We start from the raw sequence: 19,777 nt of genomic DNA on the forward strand, positions 1-19,777 counted from the left end.
GTCTGACCTCATGAATGTCGTAACTGTTCGTAATTTGTATTCGAATCGAATCGGACCTAAACAAAAAAATACATTAATTAGTATTACACGAACGATTCTCTTGAAAGGTAACAGTTACTTAAAAAAATAATGATAATCCGTTAACGTTTTTATTTTATTTATCATTAACCATTAAAGTAAATCTAAAGTACAAGTTAATTTAATAAATATAAGTACTACTTAAATCAACAGGAAGATAGACTATATTTAAATCTCACTTTAGTGATAATATAAACAAAGTAAGGAACGAATTTAGCAGATAATAAGAACGGATATGAATAAATATGAGTGTAACAAGTCGTGATAGTCGTCGTAAATCGTTTTCTGTCAGTGTATTAACTAATTTCTTTGAGTCTGGTGGTGTTCTTCAACATTTATTTAAAGGTAAGAATACAAACAATCAGAAACAAATTGATTTAAGCCAAACCCGTTTAATGAAATTCTCTGTAACGTAATCTTATCAAAATTTTTATCTAAAATTCTATCTCCCTAAAATATTTGTCGTATTACTAGTATAAGTTAGCCGCGATGTGGAATGTGTTGTATTAAAAAAATCAAAAAAAATAGTTTACAATGAGTAATGTTAGCAAACTCAGTAAATCATTTGTGATAGAATCACTCAACGATAGTGGACATTCTTCGTCTACTTCCTGGATGAAAAAAGATGAAGTTAAAAAGTTAAACGAGGAACACCTTGTTGCTGAAAGGAGGAAATTGTTTCAAAACTCTACAAACCCGATAGACTTAAATCCATCAAGTAAGTTCTTCTTTTTCATTTCTAAAGATGTTTTTGACAAAAATTAATTAATCTTATCTTTGGATTATTACTTAATTAAAAAAAATTATCAAAATTAATGATAAATTGTAATTCTTATTTTTTAGACGGTCCTAAATATATTAAAAGCATGCCACCGACTAAATCAATTAATATGGTAGAAAAAAACAACTTTCAACAACAAGAAGGTGTTATACGACATCGTCACTCTTATGAAGATATCCAAAAAACAAGAAAATCTGTTATGGACACGATCATCAAGTACATTGAGGGCGATGTTTCCGAGGATGATATCGAAGAAGATACTTCAATTGAAATTTCTCAAAATGAAATTGAAGAATGTGAAGATATGATGAAGGATATACAAAAAAGTTGGAGTCATATTAATTTATTTGTTGATAATATCGATGAAGATGATAATGAAAATTTTTATGAAAATGAAAATGAAAGTTTGTACGGAAATATTAATGAAAACATTAATGAAAATATTAATGACAATATTAATGACAATATTAATGAAAATTTTAATGAAAATATTAACGAAAATATTAATGAATGTATTAATAAAAACGTGGTCAATATTGATGGTGTTAAAAATGATGTGGAAGAATGTGGTGATGAAGAAAATAAAGAAATATCAAATTGTATAAAAGAAATTCAAACAGATTTTAATAACCTTTATGATTCTGCAAAAGAATTAGACCAAAATGAAAGGAAAGAATTAAATCTTAGAAGAAGTGTTAACTTTGTAAAAAGTAATCGTTCTTCGAGTAAACGTAGAAAAATGAAAAAGAAACCTGATAACATCGACAACGTCGTTTACCCATACGACAATAAAAACCAAGAAATATCATCACCTGAACCGACTCCAATTAATTCTTCAGATAACTCAATTTTAAATAACTTTTCTTTTGAAATAAACGATGATTTTTTTGGAAAAATGTTAGAACCAATCGATTTTATAGTAGAAACATACAATAATAAAGAAGAAAACGTTCTTTATAAATTAATATTAAAACGAGAACCGATTTTGATTCCAAACGAAGTTTATAAAGATGAAAATCGGTTTTCTTGTGAATCAACTTGTTCGAGTTCAAATTCGAATGTAAATTTAAACGATTCGGAAGATATTAAAATTCTTTTAAAAATTACTCAACCGGAAGATGATTTTAGAAATTTTGAGAGTGAAGATGAAGGATTGAATCAAAACGATTATGACGCACAAGTTTACGAAAATTTCTCAATCGAAAACGGAAACGTTAAGGAAAAAATAAATCATGCATACGAAAATTGGACGGTTTGCGATAAGGATAATAACCAAAGAATTACGATTACTCACGAATCCGTTTTGAATGGTAAATTTTTGCAAGTACCCGGAGGAATTCCACCTAAATTATTACCCTCACCGAAAAAACAACACATTATAGATGAATTGAAACAAACCGAATTAAAATTTTTGGATGGATTAGAATATGTTATTCATGTAAGACATTTTTAGTGTTAAAAATTACGTTATTTTAATTATTATTTGTGTAGCAATATTTAAAACATTTTAAAAATCACCCAAATGTTAAACAAATCGGAATGGGTATTAGTCAAATATTTGGGAATATTGAAGACATTTTTGAAGCAAATCAAAAGTTTTATGAGAGACTACTACAATGTAATTATTCCGTTGAAAAAATTGCAAAATTATTTCTAGAAAGTGTATGTTCCCACATAAATTAAGTGCATTATTAATTACTTAAATATAAATTTTAGGAATACATATTTTTATTATCTTCTGATTACATGAGAAATAAATACAAAACTCAACATATTTACGAACAATACATAGGAGCTTTATCAGTAAAAAGAATTACACGCATTGAAATAATTTTTTTTAAATTTCCTTTTATTTTAGGAGCGTCAAAAACAATTAAACGATAAGAAAACTTGCGACAGTTATTTATTAACCCCAGTACAAAGAACGACTCGATATAAACTTCTTTTAGAAAGTTTATTAAAAGATTTAAAGAAAAACGGTGAAGAAACGACTCTTTTAGAAAAAGCAATTGATTTTATCGACAAAAATATATCCGAAGCAAATCGGCTTTTAGCCATCGACTCAATTCGTAATTGTCCAATTAATTTAACAAATAAAGGTCCTCTTTTACTAAAAGATAGTTTCAATATTAAAAGAAAATATAGAAGTCTTATTTTCTTGTTTAAAGATGTCGTTGTATTCACAGTCGAAAGTAAAGTGAGTTTTTTCGTTTATTTTAGAAGAATAAAATTGTTAACCTATTTTTTATTTTATGTTAAAGGCAAAACAAGATATTTTTGAATACAAAGATAGCATTTTGCTATCTGACCTATCGTTAAAACATCAAACCAATTCAAACGTTTTTACGCTTATTAATTTTCCAAAGAGTAAAATGGAAACGAATCGTTTTGAGGATAATACAAGTTTTGAAATAGAAGCGGTAAATAGTAAAACATGCAATCTTTGGGTGAATAAAATTCGAGATATTTTATGGGTACAATTGAATAGTTATAAACGTAAGAATAATTGGAAACTAAATTATTATATTATTAACGTTTTTTTTTGTAGAAAACCGAAAAACTATGACAAATTTAACTCCAAGTCCTACAAATGAAAATAAAGGTAAATACTTTTGAAATAGTCATTAATACAGTAAAACCTGAATGTAACGGACCTCATCACAATGGATTTCGGATATAACAGACAAAATATTCTTAAGTCAATCTATCTATTTAATTTGATCATAGATAAAATCCAAGTGTGGTATTTCGCTAAGTTGCTCTATTCCATATTCATAGATAATCTTGGGTTATTCCCCTAATTGTCTATACGATATATAGATCAAGGACGGTAGTTCAAGTTTTAATTATTATTCAGCGTTATAATTCAGCTATTGTTGTATATTTTTCAGTAAATTAAAACTAGAACTAACACTAGACCGAGAACTAGAAATATTCGGGTTACGGATAAACCCGAATGTTTCTAGTTCTAGATCTACTGTTAGTTCAATAAAAATATACAACAATCTAGCGCTGAATAACAATAAAAAATACAACTAACAGTAACATTAGAACTAGAAAATTCGTGTATAGCCATCATATGAGTCGTACGGCTAAACCCCAATATTTTTACTTTGCTAATTCAAAGTGTGAAATAGTAGTTGCCCATGCGTGACGTCACGAACGGGCCTTCGACCTGTACACTTATTCCCGGAATATAGCAGTCCTCTTAGATTCTTGGTATAAATAGATATAAAGTCACAATTAAAAAATTTTCATACAACGGACTTTCGGCTATAATGAACACCCCCTTCCCCGTATTAATCCGTTATATCGAGGTTTTAAGGTATTATCTTTTAAGTTAATTTTTGTGAAAAGAGTGATAACAAAAAATCACGAAATCTATTAATATGTAATCGTCAATAAATCGCTTGATAAAATCACTTTTAAAAAGAAAGTGCATTGTTATCTATGAAGATAACAAAAATATTAGGAAAGTACAGGTTGAGAAATCTATTTTGGCCGGTGACGGTCATATGCACTGTAACAAATAGTGTAACTAAAGGTGCGTACCCACCAAGAAACATATTAAAACATACAGGTACAGTTACACCATTTGCTCGTACAGAGCTCGAAAACATATCGCGAACAATTGGATGTTGACGTCTACATAAAAACAAAATATTTATTTAGTATTGTTCGTCAAAATGTTCCAGTACGTTTTCGTATTTCATGAGAGAATATCACGCTTTAACGAAGCGGGCCAAACTCTTACCTGTGCTTTCTTTATTGTTATTAATACTCGATCTACACAGCAATAACGTCGTCACTACTAGCAAAGACGTCTTTTTCAAAAGAGAAGGCAAAGCACTAGTACTAACTTATTGACAGATTTAAGAATAGAAGATGGATGTGGATTTAGAAACTTTCATCGTATGTCCACAAGTGATTTTGAACATTTACTTAATTTAATGGGACCCAACATTTCAAAAAGGTACTAAGTACAGAAATGCAATTCCGCCACATGAAACGCCTGTAGTGTCATTACGACTTTTAGCTTTTACGATTTCCAGATTAGAAAAGGCCTTAAAAGCAAACTACGTGGCTCTATAGAGATCCTCTGTTACCAGACTTTTTCATTTTTTCGCTCTTTTTTCGTTTTCTGCCAATCAAATCATGATATTTTTCAATTAATTTTGAAACGTGTTCATTTGTCCATTGCATATCGAAAATGTTAATGGCAACAATTCGGCATCTACACAAACTAAGTCAAATTCTCGGAAAGAGTGCACGAACTGCTCGCGATCTTCGTGAACATTTTGCAAACATACAGTGTCTTAATTAATTATCGTACCCGACGTCATCATTGCAAGTATGCAACCAATATCACAGTATTGGTATTGCAATATGTAATTTACGTATTCGTGTATGTATTTCATATTGGGACCATGACTTAATTAGTTAAAAGATTTAGAACTTTACCTAATAAAGACGAGACCAACGACAAGGTAATATATGGAGGGGAAGAGGGAAATCTACACTTTATGAAATTGCAGGCGGTGGAGAAGGAGGAGAGGGCTGCGGGGGGCGAGGAAATTACGGAGGATGAGTTAGGAACAATGTTGATGGGATTGAGGAGGGGAACGGCACCATGGGAGGATGGGGTAGAGAACGAGATATGGTTAGAGGTGACTGGAGGGGTAAGAAGGAAGCAGTTAAAGACGTTGAACATTGTGTGGAAGGGTTGCAACCCTTTCGAACGGTTGCATGATGGGTATAATATGCCCATTGTATAAGAAGGTAAGTAAGGGAGCAGTGGAGAGCTATAGGAGTAGCAGCCTACGCGACTCCTCGTACAAGATTTATGCGACGATATTGTTGGAAAGGTTGGAGGAGGAAATTGAGATTGGGGGGATGTTGCCGGATGGACAGGCTGGTTTTAGGAAGGGTAGAGGGGCGATTGACAACGTGCAAATAGATAGAGAGTTGAATAAGTATGCCCTATTCATAGCTTTGAAGGCCGCTTTTGATAGGGTGGATAGAGAGAAGTTGTGGAAGAGATGGAAAGGAGGGGTGTCACGGAGCAGCTGAGGAAGAGGGTGAAAGGGATGTACAAGGAATCGACGGCTACAATTAGATAACGAAAACGATAAGCGAAGCTGCGGGGCTGATACTATGGAAAACCAATTTTTTTTCAACAACGTAATTTTATTTAAAACCACAAAAAAGTAACAATTAAAAATCAACGCGCTTCGAAGAACTGTTGTTCTGGAGCCCTCTTTGTGACGCGGCTTAGGAATGAACTGCTCGTCGCAGTGTCAAAGACCAACTGTAAACTACTGACTCTAACTGACTTCTCCGAGTCGATCCTGGTTCTTTTGTCCCCGGTGGAACATGCGAACGTGTTGTTTGCGATGTTGAGTCCCGGAACATCTTGGCGAAAGTTTTCTGGGAATAATTTGTCTGACCCATTCGCTACCCAGATAGTCAGAGAGAGCTTTTTTTTGTTTAATAAAACTTTACTCCTGTTGTCGATAAGAAAACAAAGTTTCCGTTGAAACACGAAGGGTCGTCGTTTTTATGGCTCTGTTCTTTGTTCTTCAACAACCCGAGAAAGTCTTCTTGTAAGGTTTACAAACATTCCTGGCTTTCTCGGATTGTAAAGGCTTTTCACAGATTGATCTCGTCGTCCAGATGTCCGCTATAGGAGCGTTTTGGACAACATCTGAGAAAGGGGTGCCTACTGAGCCTCAGCCTTTTTGCCTTGTATACGGTAGATTTGGAAAGCAGACTGGAGAAGGAGCAAATGGGAAGAGTGGTGGTAGGGAGTAAAAAGGTACACGTGCTACCATACGCGGACGACATGATGGTTGGGGCGAAAGAAACGGCGGAGATGAGAGCGATGGTGGGGCCCTTGGAGAGGTATTTCAGGGGGAAGGGGTTGGGGGTGAATGTAGCAAATACAAAGATGATGAAGTTCTGCAAAGAAAGGAGAAGAAGGAGGGAGGAACGGAGATGGGAGGGGACCAAGATTGAGGAGGTGAGAGAATTCACATATCTGGGGTACAGATTCGAGGAGGATAGCAAGGAGGTAGCGCATGTGAGGGAGATGGCGGAAACGGCGAGTAAGGTGATGGGGCAGGTTTGGGGATGGGGTGAAAAAGTGTTTGAAAGGGATATCAGAAAGAAAACGATTATGTTTAATGAGGAGGTTTAGGGACGGAAGAGGCAGGATATTCTGGACAATGTACAGAATCGGTACTGGAGGTGGGTTCTGGGTCTGGCGAGGGAGACACCGGGGTGCATTGGGAGGGGGGAAGTGAAGGTGGATGCAGTTAGGGTGGAGGCGGCCAGAACAGCAGTAAAATATGAAAAAATGATAGACACAAGACCATACTGCAGGATCTTGGGGGAGTATTCGAAGGAAGTTAGGGAGGGGAAGATTAGATATGGTAAAGTAGAGAGGAGGGAATATTACAAAAGGACAGCCTATTTGGAAGCAGAGGTAAACAACAGAAGAAGGGAGGAGGTGGAGATGTAGAGGCAGTTAAGCTGCAGGGATAGGGACATCCAGAGTCAGGAGAGAAGGATGCAGATAAGGGAGGGAAGGTACAATGAGGAAGGTCTCCTAAAATACTTGGTGAAGGAGGGAAGCACGGAAGACAACAGGTTGGAGTCCAGATTCCGTTACGGCAATGAGAAGAGAGCGAGCATTGGGAGACGTTGGAACATATGTTGAGAGGGAGGTTAGTTGGTTTCTTATGTAATATGTGGGAAATTGTAAACTTTCGGTTGACGTCCTCCACATGCTTCGCTTTACGTCGCTGATGCAGCCACGATCGAATGCCGCGCAATGTGTGGACACACCCTAAGACATATCCATATGTATTTATCTACTTTGTATTACGATATACATCTCAATGTGTTTAATAAATAATAACTGAAGGTGTCATTTACAATAACTTCACAATTGTCTCTGATGATGGCACCAGCCAGAAACTAGGTAGATAACAACTATACATAAAGAATTTGATTCAAAGTACTCTAGTAGTCTGAAGACGCACAGCTAAACTCGAAACTTTTTAGTTCTAGGTCTGGTGTTAGTTCTAGTATTAGTATAATAGAAATATACTCGGCCGCAAGCGACCTCGATTTAAGTATTCAAACAATCCATAAGTGTATTTGGTAAAGCTGAGGCCGCTTGCGGCTGAGGTTCCTCAAAAGGGTGAACTCTTTCAAGATAGATTTGCCAAGCTGTGTTAAAGTGAAATGTTTGCTGTTGAAGTATGCTAATCTTCTAATAGGTTTTGATTAGGTGATAATATTTTGTTTATATTTGTTCGATCATATGTATGTCGTGTTAACAAAAAATGTAAATATAATATAGCACGTTTTTACTTCTAGAAAAAACGTGGATACTTATCTGAATTACTATCGAATTGAACTAAGATTATTATAATGTTAATTTCAATAGCATAATGTTCAATTGATAACAGATCAAAAACGTATTATGGGTATGGGCAATATTATAAGTTTAAGAAAATAATTATTCTTGTTTTTCAAGTTTCAAATAACAGAAATTATGTTTATTTGTCAGCAAATGATATAGCTGATCCGAATGTGACGACGTTATAATTATCGATACTTAATATTAATAATTAATCATGCATTCTAGCATTTCTTTTGCATCAATATCAACCATCTCTTCTCATCTTTTCTGTTGCATTCTTTTCGATTCCACTCATTGATTGCATTTTATATAACTTATATAATATCTTTTATAACACATAGTTGTGTCGACTTTTCTGCTCATTCTTTTGTTGAATTGAGTCCAAAATTCTTGTAAATAGTTTTCTCTCAAATATATAAATATAGTATTATATTGTTAGCTTTTGAGTCTTCATATTCACATTTTCGTATCCCATTTGCTGAATTTGTGAACGCTGACATGCTTCCTGTCAGTGTGGCTTTTATTAATCTTACTACAACTTGAGCTTTTCCCCACTCACATTTCTTTGGTTTTATTGTAATACATGCATGTAAAACATCAATTTATGAAATTTCGAAATAATGCACAACATTATAAAATTTCTATTTTCATTTTTCCATTTCTCTATAAAGGAACATTTGTTCCTTCTGGCAAAAATCATGGGTCAAATTTTATGTTAGCTTGGTTCAGAAAACTTTTGCGAGAAACTTAAATTTACAACTAATTCACTAAAAATGTTTACCAGCAATTAAATCGTCTGTTAACATCGACGTACGCTTTGAACTCAGAGTTTCCTCCGCCAGCTTAATCGATGGTTCCTTCTGTGAATAACATCCCTCTATATAAAGTCATGGTGTTTGGCAGAAAATTCATTTCTACTTTGTTGAACGCATAATCATATACAGAATAATAGTTTCAAGCCATACATCTAGCTTTGCTTTGTCATCTTTATTTTTAGATTTTATCTTACTATACTGAGAGTGTAAATTACTCATGTTATGTTTAAACATGACGACATCGACGATTTGGTACGTTTGCTTTTCATTGTTTGGTTAGGTATATAAAGTGTATATATTTACAATAAAGTATACATGTCAATATATACATATATACATAATAATAATTATTATGTGTATATTAATCTGCGATAAATTATGAATATTTCAAATGAATGGATTAATATCGGTGAAATAGAATTAAATATTTGATTAAAAATTAAAACAACTGTTTTAGGGAGAAGTAGCTGCGTTTTCACGCTACTGGAAGGTTTGCACACCCATCCCATTTAATCCATAGAGGGCGAAGTTTTTTACATATAATTTCTAGAAATATTTTCATAAATTTTTTATATAAAAATATGTTTATAAAATATTACATTTATAAAACATTAAATGTATTAATACCTTGTATACACAAGGGATTAAAATACACAAGTGAAACACATTTTAATTTAGTTTTTATTAAACGAGACAAAGTAAAAATGTTAGCTAGTTTTTAGTTTAGTTATTTTTTACACATAACAGTATCATATCTTACACCATCACAAATTCTAGATAGTGAGAGAGTGGTGTCATTACAGTTCATTCATCAAATCAATATCACCCATAGAATATCCTTTCTATTGCTGGGTATATCCCCCTCTAGACTTCTGGTTTCTGAGCACGTCATAATAATATATCATTTTTAAGTAGGTATGGCATAGTATAAGAGATCAAGAATGTAAAATGGAAAAAAATATCTATCCATCATATCTACAAAAAGATTACGAAGACAATTTAGTGATAGTGATTTAAAGTGTGTATAAGAACAGCACGAACTACATAATAAGTAATAACAGAAAATGGGATGAATTTACTACTCATAAAGGTTTACGCTAGAGAGGAACACTGAGCCTAGTATTGTTCACGGTACTTATGAAAGACATTATATAGGAATGTGACAAAAACAACAGAATAATACTAATAGGACACCAAAACCTACAAAAAGTGACAAAGTGTATCTGGGACAATGTGCAAATGCGGATGATGTAGTGGTAATGGCAAAATCTACAATACAACCTCACAGTATGGAATAATACACTACTTAATGAAATATGAAATTAAATTAAATATTCAAAAATCGAAAGAGTGGATGAAATAAAGAACAGTGATATCAGGCGAAAGTTAAATGTTGTGCCAGTGTTCAAATAAATTGAAATAATGCCTTCAGATCGACAGGTAAAGGTTAGGAATACTAGAATGAGACCGAGAAGCTGGATTGTGGTGGTTGCTGTGTTTCTACAGGAAGAAGAAAAAACTTGGAATGAAGCAACGAAGAAGACCGAAATCAAAAAGAGTGGGGACAATTTCCCAGAAAGGTGTAAATCCCTACATCTATGGTAGAAGGGAGTCTAGATTTTATACAAGGTGGTTCAGCTTTTAATCGGGAAATTTTACTATGACGTAGTACTTGCCAAAATGACACAAGGTTTTTATATCATCATAGGGTCGCAACTCTTTAGTTTTCAAGCTATGAGCGCTCAAAGTTGAGCCAAAAATTTACATTTTATTCTTTATTTCGGCTATAAGAAAACCGTAGAATTTGAAATGTTGTATGTATTTACTATATATTTACTAAATGTATTTATGGTAATGCGTAGAGCTTCACGGATGGAGAAGTAAAGTTTCCTTTCCAAAGGTAACCAACAGGAAAAACGAATGATATCTTGGAACGACCACAACAATACATAAATGTATTTTGTATATACAGAGTGTCTCAGAATTGCACGGCACTATTTTAGGGATGTATTCTTCAGCACAAAATAAACAAAAAAGTTCGTATAAACATATGTCTCAAATTAATTTACTACCGAGATATTGAAAATGAAAAATTTTAATTTGTCAATGAAGTGGTCACAGTAAATGTTTAAAATGGTTCCCGTTTTGTTGAATGCAACATTATAGCATCAGGACAGCCATTGATAACTACTGCGGCTTCCATGATGCGATTTGTGAGCTCTTCTTGGGTGGCGATAGACGTAGAGTAAACCATAGATTTCATCCAGCCCCACACAAAATAATCCAACGGTATTAGATCATAGTAGTGGCCATTTCATAGGTCCGTTTCGACCAATCCATCGGTTACCATATGCTCTGTTTAAATAATCAGTGGCAAGATAAGAAAAGTGAGAAGGGGCACCAATGCATAAATCATATTCCCTGCCTATCGGCAATCGTCTTCTAGGAGCTTACACCAGACATTTAAGGAAAAAGTATGTTGGTAATGAGTAGAAGCAGTCGTATGAGGGTTTTCTTCGCGCCAAGTATGGGTGTTTCGAAAATTAATAATCTAGGGTTTCGTGTACATTGTCGAATTAACCACTGGCAGAAATTTCTGCGCTTCTTATAGTCTTCTGGTAATAAATATTGCACATCTGTAACGTGATGTGGATACACGCCATACGCTTTTACTCGAAACATCGAAACGAAGTGACAATCTTCTGGTGCTAGTACTAGGAGATAACTGAACAGCATCGGGTATCAATTCTTCAACGTTAGCAGTTCGTCGAAATCTTTGTCGACCAGCGTTTATTCGTGTAGGTTTTAGCGTGCCAGTTTCCCTAAGACGTCTTTCAATGGCTGTAAACGTTTTACGATTTGATATCCTTCTAGCGGGAAATTTTTCACGATACCATCGAACAGTGGTAGCTTCATTTTTATGTACATACCTCGCCATAAATTAACAACATGTCTGTTTGTTCTGAACAAATTGGTGCTGTCTCCCATGATATATAATAAAAAATTAAATTCTTGATGCAGCACTAAAAAAACCATTACACCAACAGTGCTAAGCACTAATTAACACATTTAATAGTAGATATTTAATATCTGTCAAGCAAACAAACAATATGCGATTGTTGTCCATGGTTACTTAATGAACGCAACTTTTAGATATTTTACTTCAACTTTAAATATCTCGGTAATAAATTAATTTGGGATATATGTTTACCTGAACTTTTTTGTTTATTTTGTGCTGAAGAATACATCCCTGAAATAGCGCCATGCAATTCTGAAACACCCGGTATATTTCTGGCCTTCAAGAACAAAGTAGTTGTTGGACCAATTTGTAAATAGATCATCCGTCATCTCCCGATGAACCGGAAGATGTTAATGTTTTTGCCTCTTAAAGTTCGTGAGAGATTTGTTGATTAACAAAAGTTTCAACATTTTATCCAGATGCATTACTGCAAAACAAGAACGTATCTCGATCTTTGGACTTTTGCTAATTTATCTGGAAAGCTTTTTGCAGTATTTTAGTCTGCTGATGCTGCTTTTCATTTTTTTTACATTGCATTCAATATCACTTACTTCGTTGCTTCAAGACTTGTTGATTGATACAATTTTTGAAGTTGGTTGTATGTTCTAAGTGGTTTCTCTTTTACAATTTACATCTGTGGTGAGACGCAAATAAGACAAAAATATATTTCTTTTACTTATATTCCTTTACTGCTTTGGCTTTAGAGCTTTTCAATTTATCATCATTTCATATATTCATATATGTCTTATTGGTTTTCTTTCGGGTGCGTTTTCTTTGCTGCCTCGCTTAACAATATTTTGTTGGGAAATAGGAATGTTTCGCCTAGGGCTAGTCCATCTTATATAAAATTGTTGTAATACCACATTGCTGGAGGAACGGTATCTGCTTTAGTGTTTACTGCAAAAACTATGAACCCTAACGTACATTTCTTGCTGAAATGATTGCTTCAACCAGTCGATTCCTACGTTTTGCTACAACTTTGTTGGGTTTCTGAATTGTAGTTATACCAGTTTCTGTGGTTAAATTGTTATAAAAACTATCTACATTGGTTTTATTTTGCAATATTTATTGCTTGCGCTACACGAACTAATAGATCATGTTTAAAATACATCTGGTTTTGTGCCTTTTTTGAAATGTATTCATTATACTCACAAAAGCTTTTGTAAAACCAATATCTCTTGCAACTTCTCAGACAATAAGAAGGTTGTATAAGTAGGTCTATTATACAAATTGCGAATAAGAATGGAACAGATTTTCAAAATATCTTTTAGTTTTAGAATTTCAATAAGTCACTATTAATTTATCAACACGTATAATTCAAATTATAGGCATTCCAACGAAACAAACGGTTTTTTTAAATATCTTTAAGTTTTTGAGATATTAATTTTTAAACATCATAAGACATTTACTCAGTTTTCGAGTTAAGCAACAGTTTTCACTTAATTTAAAAAAAAAGTAAATGGTTTTTTAATAAATCATTATGAAATTTACGAAAATAAAAATAAAAGAGAAAGACTCACTACTTGTATAAAATTACATTGTTTTTTTTTTATTTTAGGTTTTGTACACACGCTGCCGAGACAAGACTCCAAAAAAATGAGCGCTGAATTTGTTCGAAATCCGATAAGAAAAAGTATATTTTATGTAACAGACGAAGACCGGTAAAAGAAATGAGAAAAGAGTAATATATAAAAATAATTTATTAATTTATAGTACTTAACGTTATTAACCTTAAATTAAGTTGCTGTGATCTGAATTTTTCCAATTAAGGATACTAAAAAAATGGGAAAAGATATTTTTTTGTAATTTCATAAATTTTATGAAATAAAATTTGAATAAATAATGTATGTTTAAATTACTTCCTTTTTTTGTGACTTTTTAAATTAATTACAACGTTTCATAACCATTTATAGTTTCTTCTACATAAAATTTAGTTTTTGCTTTAGATTTATTCCGATCTAAAAAAAAGCATTTTTAAAATTTACGATTAACTTTAATAATAAAATAAAATCGTTGATATTAACCACTACTTGCTCGTCCCATCTTTGAATGACTTCCACTTCCACTATCATTTTTAACCGAATTTGAACTAAAAATCTTTTTATTTCCATTACATTCTGGCAATTTATAAGTTTTACTTGAAGCTAAAAAATAAAATAAAAATTTGACAACTCTTAACTAATTCCCACAAAATCTCATTACCTTTAACTTGTTGTAATTGTTCCCAAAGTTTACTTTGAATCAGCTGAACCCAAGTTTCCGTTAATTTATCACTTCTACCTTCCAAAGTATAACTCAATTCTTGATTACCTTTCTTAGATTTAGTATAATTTTTCAGCTGAAAAACTTGCTTATCGCCTTCACTATGAATAATTTGTAAATCATCCAAATCAATACTGCTTTTATAAACGAAATTCTCAGTGTTTTGTTGTGGCAATGTCAGAACAATGGTATTTTCGAATAGAAACACAACAATTTCTTCTCTTTTTGGTTTTAAAAGAGTAAATTTTTCTCGATCAATGTAAGTGCCTTTCTTATACAAATCGATTGTACACTGGGAAATTGAAGCAATCGCAACATAATCGTTACCTCTTTTCATCGCTTTCTCAAGTAATTTTATCGCATTATCCAAACATTCAGGTTTTCGAATACTTTTTTGTAAATTTTGTAGCAATAAAATATAACGACCCAATCTTTGTACGGGATTTAGGAGGTAACTCGCTAAATCTAATTTGTGCCCAAGAATTTTTTGACGTTCTTGTAGGATTGGCTTGAATCTTTTTTGAACGAGATTATCTGCTTTAAGTTTATTTAAAGAATATATTGGGTACAATTCAAATAAATAGCGCTAAAATAATATATAAAAGATTTGTTTGTGTTGATTTAATGTTACTTACGTAATCTTCAATAGTTTTTGCAATGTATTCGCAATCATTTGCACATAGATGTAAAGAACAGTAGAAATTTTTAGTTTCTTCTAAAATCTCTTCAATATTTCCAAACATTCGACTTGCGTCTAAATTAATTTTTTTAAAATATTTGATGTAATCCTAAAAATAGTACTTAATAAATTGTTAAAATACTTATTAAATAACTTACGTTCTTTATTATTGTTAAATTTTCAATGTAAGTGTACTCAGTCTCTAAAAATTCTTGAATAATCATATCAGCCCTAAAAATTAAATTGTAATATTAAAAATAATGACAACTCGGATTATATTATTATAGTGTTATAATAATATAAAACGAGGTTAACTTTAGAATTACTTTGAATGAATTTTAAAAGGTATTTCTAATTTAGGAAAATCTTTCTCATCTTCTTCAATAAAATCATTTGTAATACTACAAGAATACGATCCTCTACTGCTGGTACTATTATTTCGGCTTACAGAGTTAAACATAAAGCTACTTCTGGAAGAAACCCCTGAAGTAGATCTTTGAACACTACTTCTATCGCCGATATGCGAACCACCTGGTGTGTTAATTAATCCTAGTATAGATTTTTCCTCGATATTTTCCGCTTCCATACTATTTTGATTTTTTAATTCTCGCTTGATAACTTTTTCAGGTTCTAATTTGTTTTCTTTGTGATGTTGTGGTCCATATTTAGCTATATCTCTGGATCTAACTTTTCGTAACTGAAACTCCCGCGAATTATAAGCTTCAAAAAAATCATCGCGTTCGTCATCTGATACAAAAATGATTTCCTCAAACGTTTGTGGGAAAGATTCATCAGATTCTTGTTCATTAAACGATAATTGTATCCAAGTTTCAACTAGTTCTGAACCTTCTTTATTATAGGCTTCCACGAAAAAATCCTGGTCTAAACTCGTGAAAGATTCCCGTCCAAATGCGGCATCTTTTTCGTCAAAAACACAGTCATTGTATACTTCCAAACAAGTTTCAAATGAATTTTCAAAGGAATCTTCAACAAAATTATTATAACTATCACCCGGAGAATTATTATTCGTAATCAAACTAGGTTCAGCTTTAATTTCATTTTCCACAACTTCTTCCTTTCTGATTGATTCCGAACGTTTTCTTGAATCGTTCTGCTTAAAACCATTTTCAACTTCTTTCTCTCTTGTTTTAACACTATTATCAAAACTCGTATGTCGTACAACATTTTTAGCACCATTGTCTTTATCACCATTAATAACCGTATTATTTTTAAGAATTGGTTTCGGCTTCTTATCTGACGCATTCGATTTGACCGTTTTTTTCTTTTTAACGACTTCCGTTCCACCTTTATCTCTACTCTTACCTGAAGATCGATTTTTTTTCGGTTTATCTTCGAAAATTGAGGTAAGTAAATCCATTTTTTGGACTCTAAAACATTATTTTACATTGGGAAAGCCATGATACGTAGATGGATAGTAATAACAAACATTTTTGATAAAAACTTATCTCATGAGATAAGATATACTTAGGAGATTTCTACGAATCAAATTGTAAATTCGTTTTTGGATTCAAATTAAAGAAATAATTAATATTATAGAAAATAATGTAACTCACTTTTTTGATTTGCTCGCGATCTCCGTTAGATCTGGATCATCTCCCCAAAAACTCTCTTATAATAATGAAGACTTATGCCGCTGCAATTAGAATTATATACTTTCAGGAGGATATGATCGGTCTGCCGATCTATGTAACGAATAGATCGCAAAGTGCAAAGTAGGTATTCTCTAAAAGAATTAACCGTTGAGCCGGCACGCCCGATTTTATAACACGTGTTTTTTAACCAATTTAAATTATTTAAATGTTTTAGTTCGGGATTATTTGATTATATATTATATTTTTTTACGAAATTCTCGTTTATTTTTCCTATTCTTACGTGAGATCGCGGATCGTTTGTTTCGTTTTTGATTTTCCTGGAGTATATTTGGCGAAACGAGTTTTGAAACGGTCTCTTTTAATAAGTTGTCCAAGAGGAAACACCTCGTGAGCATATTTTGACAAATTTAGACATTTTGAAAAGTTTTGGGTCCATTTCATCATCCATCTCACATGGGTAAAGAGCGTATATTAATATTTTAAGTTACGATTACGAATTAAATTTCGGATTTTCGTTTATTTTCACCTGTTAAACGTTATTTTGGGCCATAGACCTCGATGAACTGAGGTGAGTGTTTTTTATTAATAAAATTAAGCAAATACAGTCTACATTCCATCTCTTAAAAAAAAATTCGTTCTTTCCATGTGTCATTCATTCCTTAATAAAAAAAACATAATCCTAATTTAAATTTCCTTAATCTAATACAAGGATTGCTATCCTTAGGTCTTAAAGCACGGTATTTTTTTGGGAAACAAATTATTTTTCTGGAAACCTAAACACATCAAATAAGTACACGAATGAACTTAATGTACCTCACCATACATCTCGAAATTTCACCATGTGTTATCAGGAACCCGTTTAAAAGAAGATAAAAGAAAGATCAAGAACTGGTAAGGTCAGACCTTTAACCCTTTAACGACGGGTCACATCAATAGAGGGTTAAATTTGATTGCAATTTTTTTTGAAACCTAGATTTATTGCTCAAAGTAAGCTTGCATCTTTCAATCACCACGTTTGTCCTAAGGTTGTCAGAGGCTGTGTTGCCTTCCTGACGAACTTGCTTAGCTGAAGAGACCAATCGAAGTCGAAACAAAAAAATATATAGTCTGTGATGTTTGTCGAACGATGCTTTCTGAACGCTGTTGTTCTGAAATACTAGTCTTTTGTTTGCCAAATCTTTCCAAAGTGCGAAGTTTGCACAAATCTGGAAAAGGTTTTGCTTTTGACGAAGTGAAACAGTTTGACGAATGCGAAACAGTTTGCGTCGAAGACAAAATGGAATTCATTCAAAGTAGTTCTGTGAATGTGCAGTTCTACACAGGGTGTAGTGTTCCCAGTTTGCTTGCAGTTTTCGAACTATCTGATTCTCATCAGCACGACGAAGAAGTCGTGGAATGAAGGTTTTTGCAGAACGATGTTGCTCAAAGCATTTCTCAAAATTTTCTCAAAAGACAAAAAATTAAATTTAACGTCAAATGAGATCTGAGTTTTGTGGAGTTACGAATTTTACTCAAAATAAGCTTTCATCTTTTAATCAGCACGTTTGTCCTAAGGTTGTCAGAGGCTGTGTTGCCTTTAGTATTGATTGGGGGTATTGTTTGTTTTATGTTATTTTTGAATTTACTTACAACATACTCCTTCACAAGATCTTGGAATTGTGGGGCGTTTACGGGAGTAATTTTCATTTTTCTATCAATTTACAATTCAATTGTTTTTATAGATTCTCCAATTAAATTCTTGCCTAAAGCGAATTAAACATTTTAGACTCAAGGCATAAAAAATTAGGTCATAAATAGGAAAAAGCGATGGAAGCAGAAATAAATAGAATATATTGAACATAACACGAAAAATTATTAATATTTATTTAAGCCTTTGTAAAGGTTATGCTTTGAAGAAGAAAGCAAAAGGAAAAAGAACTGTCGTGAAGACAATTAAATTCACGATGTCAAGTAAGTAAATATATTTGTAATGATATTTTGCTTTTTAACTCAATTAACCTAACTATCCGTGTAATTTTTAAATTAATTTGGTAAAAAATCTAGTAAAAAAAATTCCAATAACGAAAATAGTTTGAATAAAACGTTGGTATAATAAATTATTCACAGGTAGATTTCATCGACATGCAGGCGCAACCTGATAGAGATACACGAAAAAATCACGATATTCCCAAAGAAAAGGCTCTGTTGAATGAGCTAATCAAGATGACCGTGATAGTTTGGTAACTTGGATGATAGATAATAATTCGACGAAGTGAACTGGTCTTCGATTTGTTGAAAGTACGAAAAATTCGAGTTATCATAGTGGAATAAGAAGAAGCCTGTAGAAAGTTTTGTTTGGAATTGCACATAAAATGGATTCGTGAATTCATGCTTACCAAGTGATACAGTTCAAAATTTAACGACCGAAGAAGAACTTGAAGAGCGTTTACGTAAAATTAACTAAAATGTCGAATCAAACATAGAGAATGTACAGACGAAGACACCAATGAAAATTTATCAGCAATTTTGGTAATGGAAGAACATCGCAGAGTTTGTTTACAATGAGGAATATAAGGAAAAACATCTTCCTTTGAGTGCGAAATTTCCACCAGTCTCTATCGGAACCAATATTTTGATAGACATTCCACGTCTGGATCGTGGACGACTAGGTCCTCGAAATATATTAGCTGTTATAACGGAAGAAGTTTATCCAAATATATTTTCTGTTGCAACTAATAACGGTACGCTGGATAGATAAGTTATATTTAAGAAATGCATTTTTCAACTAACACCTAATAGGTTTATAAATGTAACTGATGTCCCCAATAAGAAAGTGACAGTTCGAGAAAAAGCAATGATTTCATCGGGATTAAAGTAAGACTTTGTAAAATGTGATTGATTGAATGCTTGTGGAAATAAATCGTGTTCGTGTTCGAAAAAATTGCTTAAGTGTAAGTCTAAATGCTACAACAGTAAACCATGTATAAATAAATAAACATGTTAAAAAACAAATATAAACAATAATAAATTAAAAAAAAACAATTTCGTCCCTTGGCTGAAAATGTCCGCAATCGGATATGGCTAAATATTGAATAGTCACAACACGTCCTAGGTACTTTGTG

The 19,777-nt window shown here is 32.7% G+C and overlaps 2 protein-coding genes across 3 annotated transcripts; one reads left to right on the top strand and one right to left on the bottom strand.

Annotated features, from left to right (window-relative positions):
- Positions 1-79: 79 nt before the first annotated feature.
- LOC111426597 (rhoGEF domain-containing protein gxcJ-like) lies at positions 80-13,977 on the top strand. 2 transcript variants are annotated; one of them, XM_071196506.1, is made up of 9 exons: positions 80-423; positions 653-796; positions 922-2,297; positions 2,351-2,521; positions 2,576-2,662; positions 2,718-3,056; positions 3,121-3,355; positions 3,408-3,461; positions 9,561-9,770. In XM_071196506.1, exons 1-9 carry the CDS (start codon positions 324-326, stop codon positions 9,614-9,616), a joined length of 2,562 nt encoding a protein of 853 aa, XP_071052607.1. In that variant the 5' UTR covers positions 80-323; the 3' UTR covers positions 9,617-9,770. The 2 variants fall into 2 exon arrangements, with proteins under 2 accessions (XP_071052607.1, XP_022916975.2); XM_023061207.2 differs by lacking the exon at positions 9,561-9,770 and adding an exon at positions 13,681-13,977 and having other exon boundaries at positions 82-423.
- On the bottom strand, positions 13,805-16,787 carry LOC111426606 (triple functional domain protein-like). Its single transcript, XM_023061218.2, has 7 exons — positions 16,638-16,787; positions 15,390-16,451; positions 15,222-15,294; positions 15,020-15,172; positions 14,325-14,970; positions 14,147-14,266; positions 13,805-14,080 (listed from the first exon to the last, which is right to left on the bottom strand). Exons 2-7 carry the CDS (start codon positions 16,439-16,441, stop codon positions 14,010-14,012), a joined length of 2,115 nt encoding a protein of 704 aa, XP_022916986.2. The 5' UTR covers positions 16,442-16,451; positions 16,638-16,787; the 3' UTR covers positions 13,805-14,009.
- Positions 16,788-19,777: the final 2,990 nt, after the last annotated feature.

The sequence above is a fragment of the Onthophagus taurus genome, chromosome 6 (assembly GCF_036711975.1).
Source record: "Onthophagus taurus isolate NC chromosome 6, IU_Otau_3.0, whole genome shotgun sequence".
Taxonomy (NCBI): domain Eukaryota; kingdom Metazoa; phylum Arthropoda; class Insecta; order Coleoptera; family Scarabaeidae; genus Onthophagus; species Onthophagus taurus.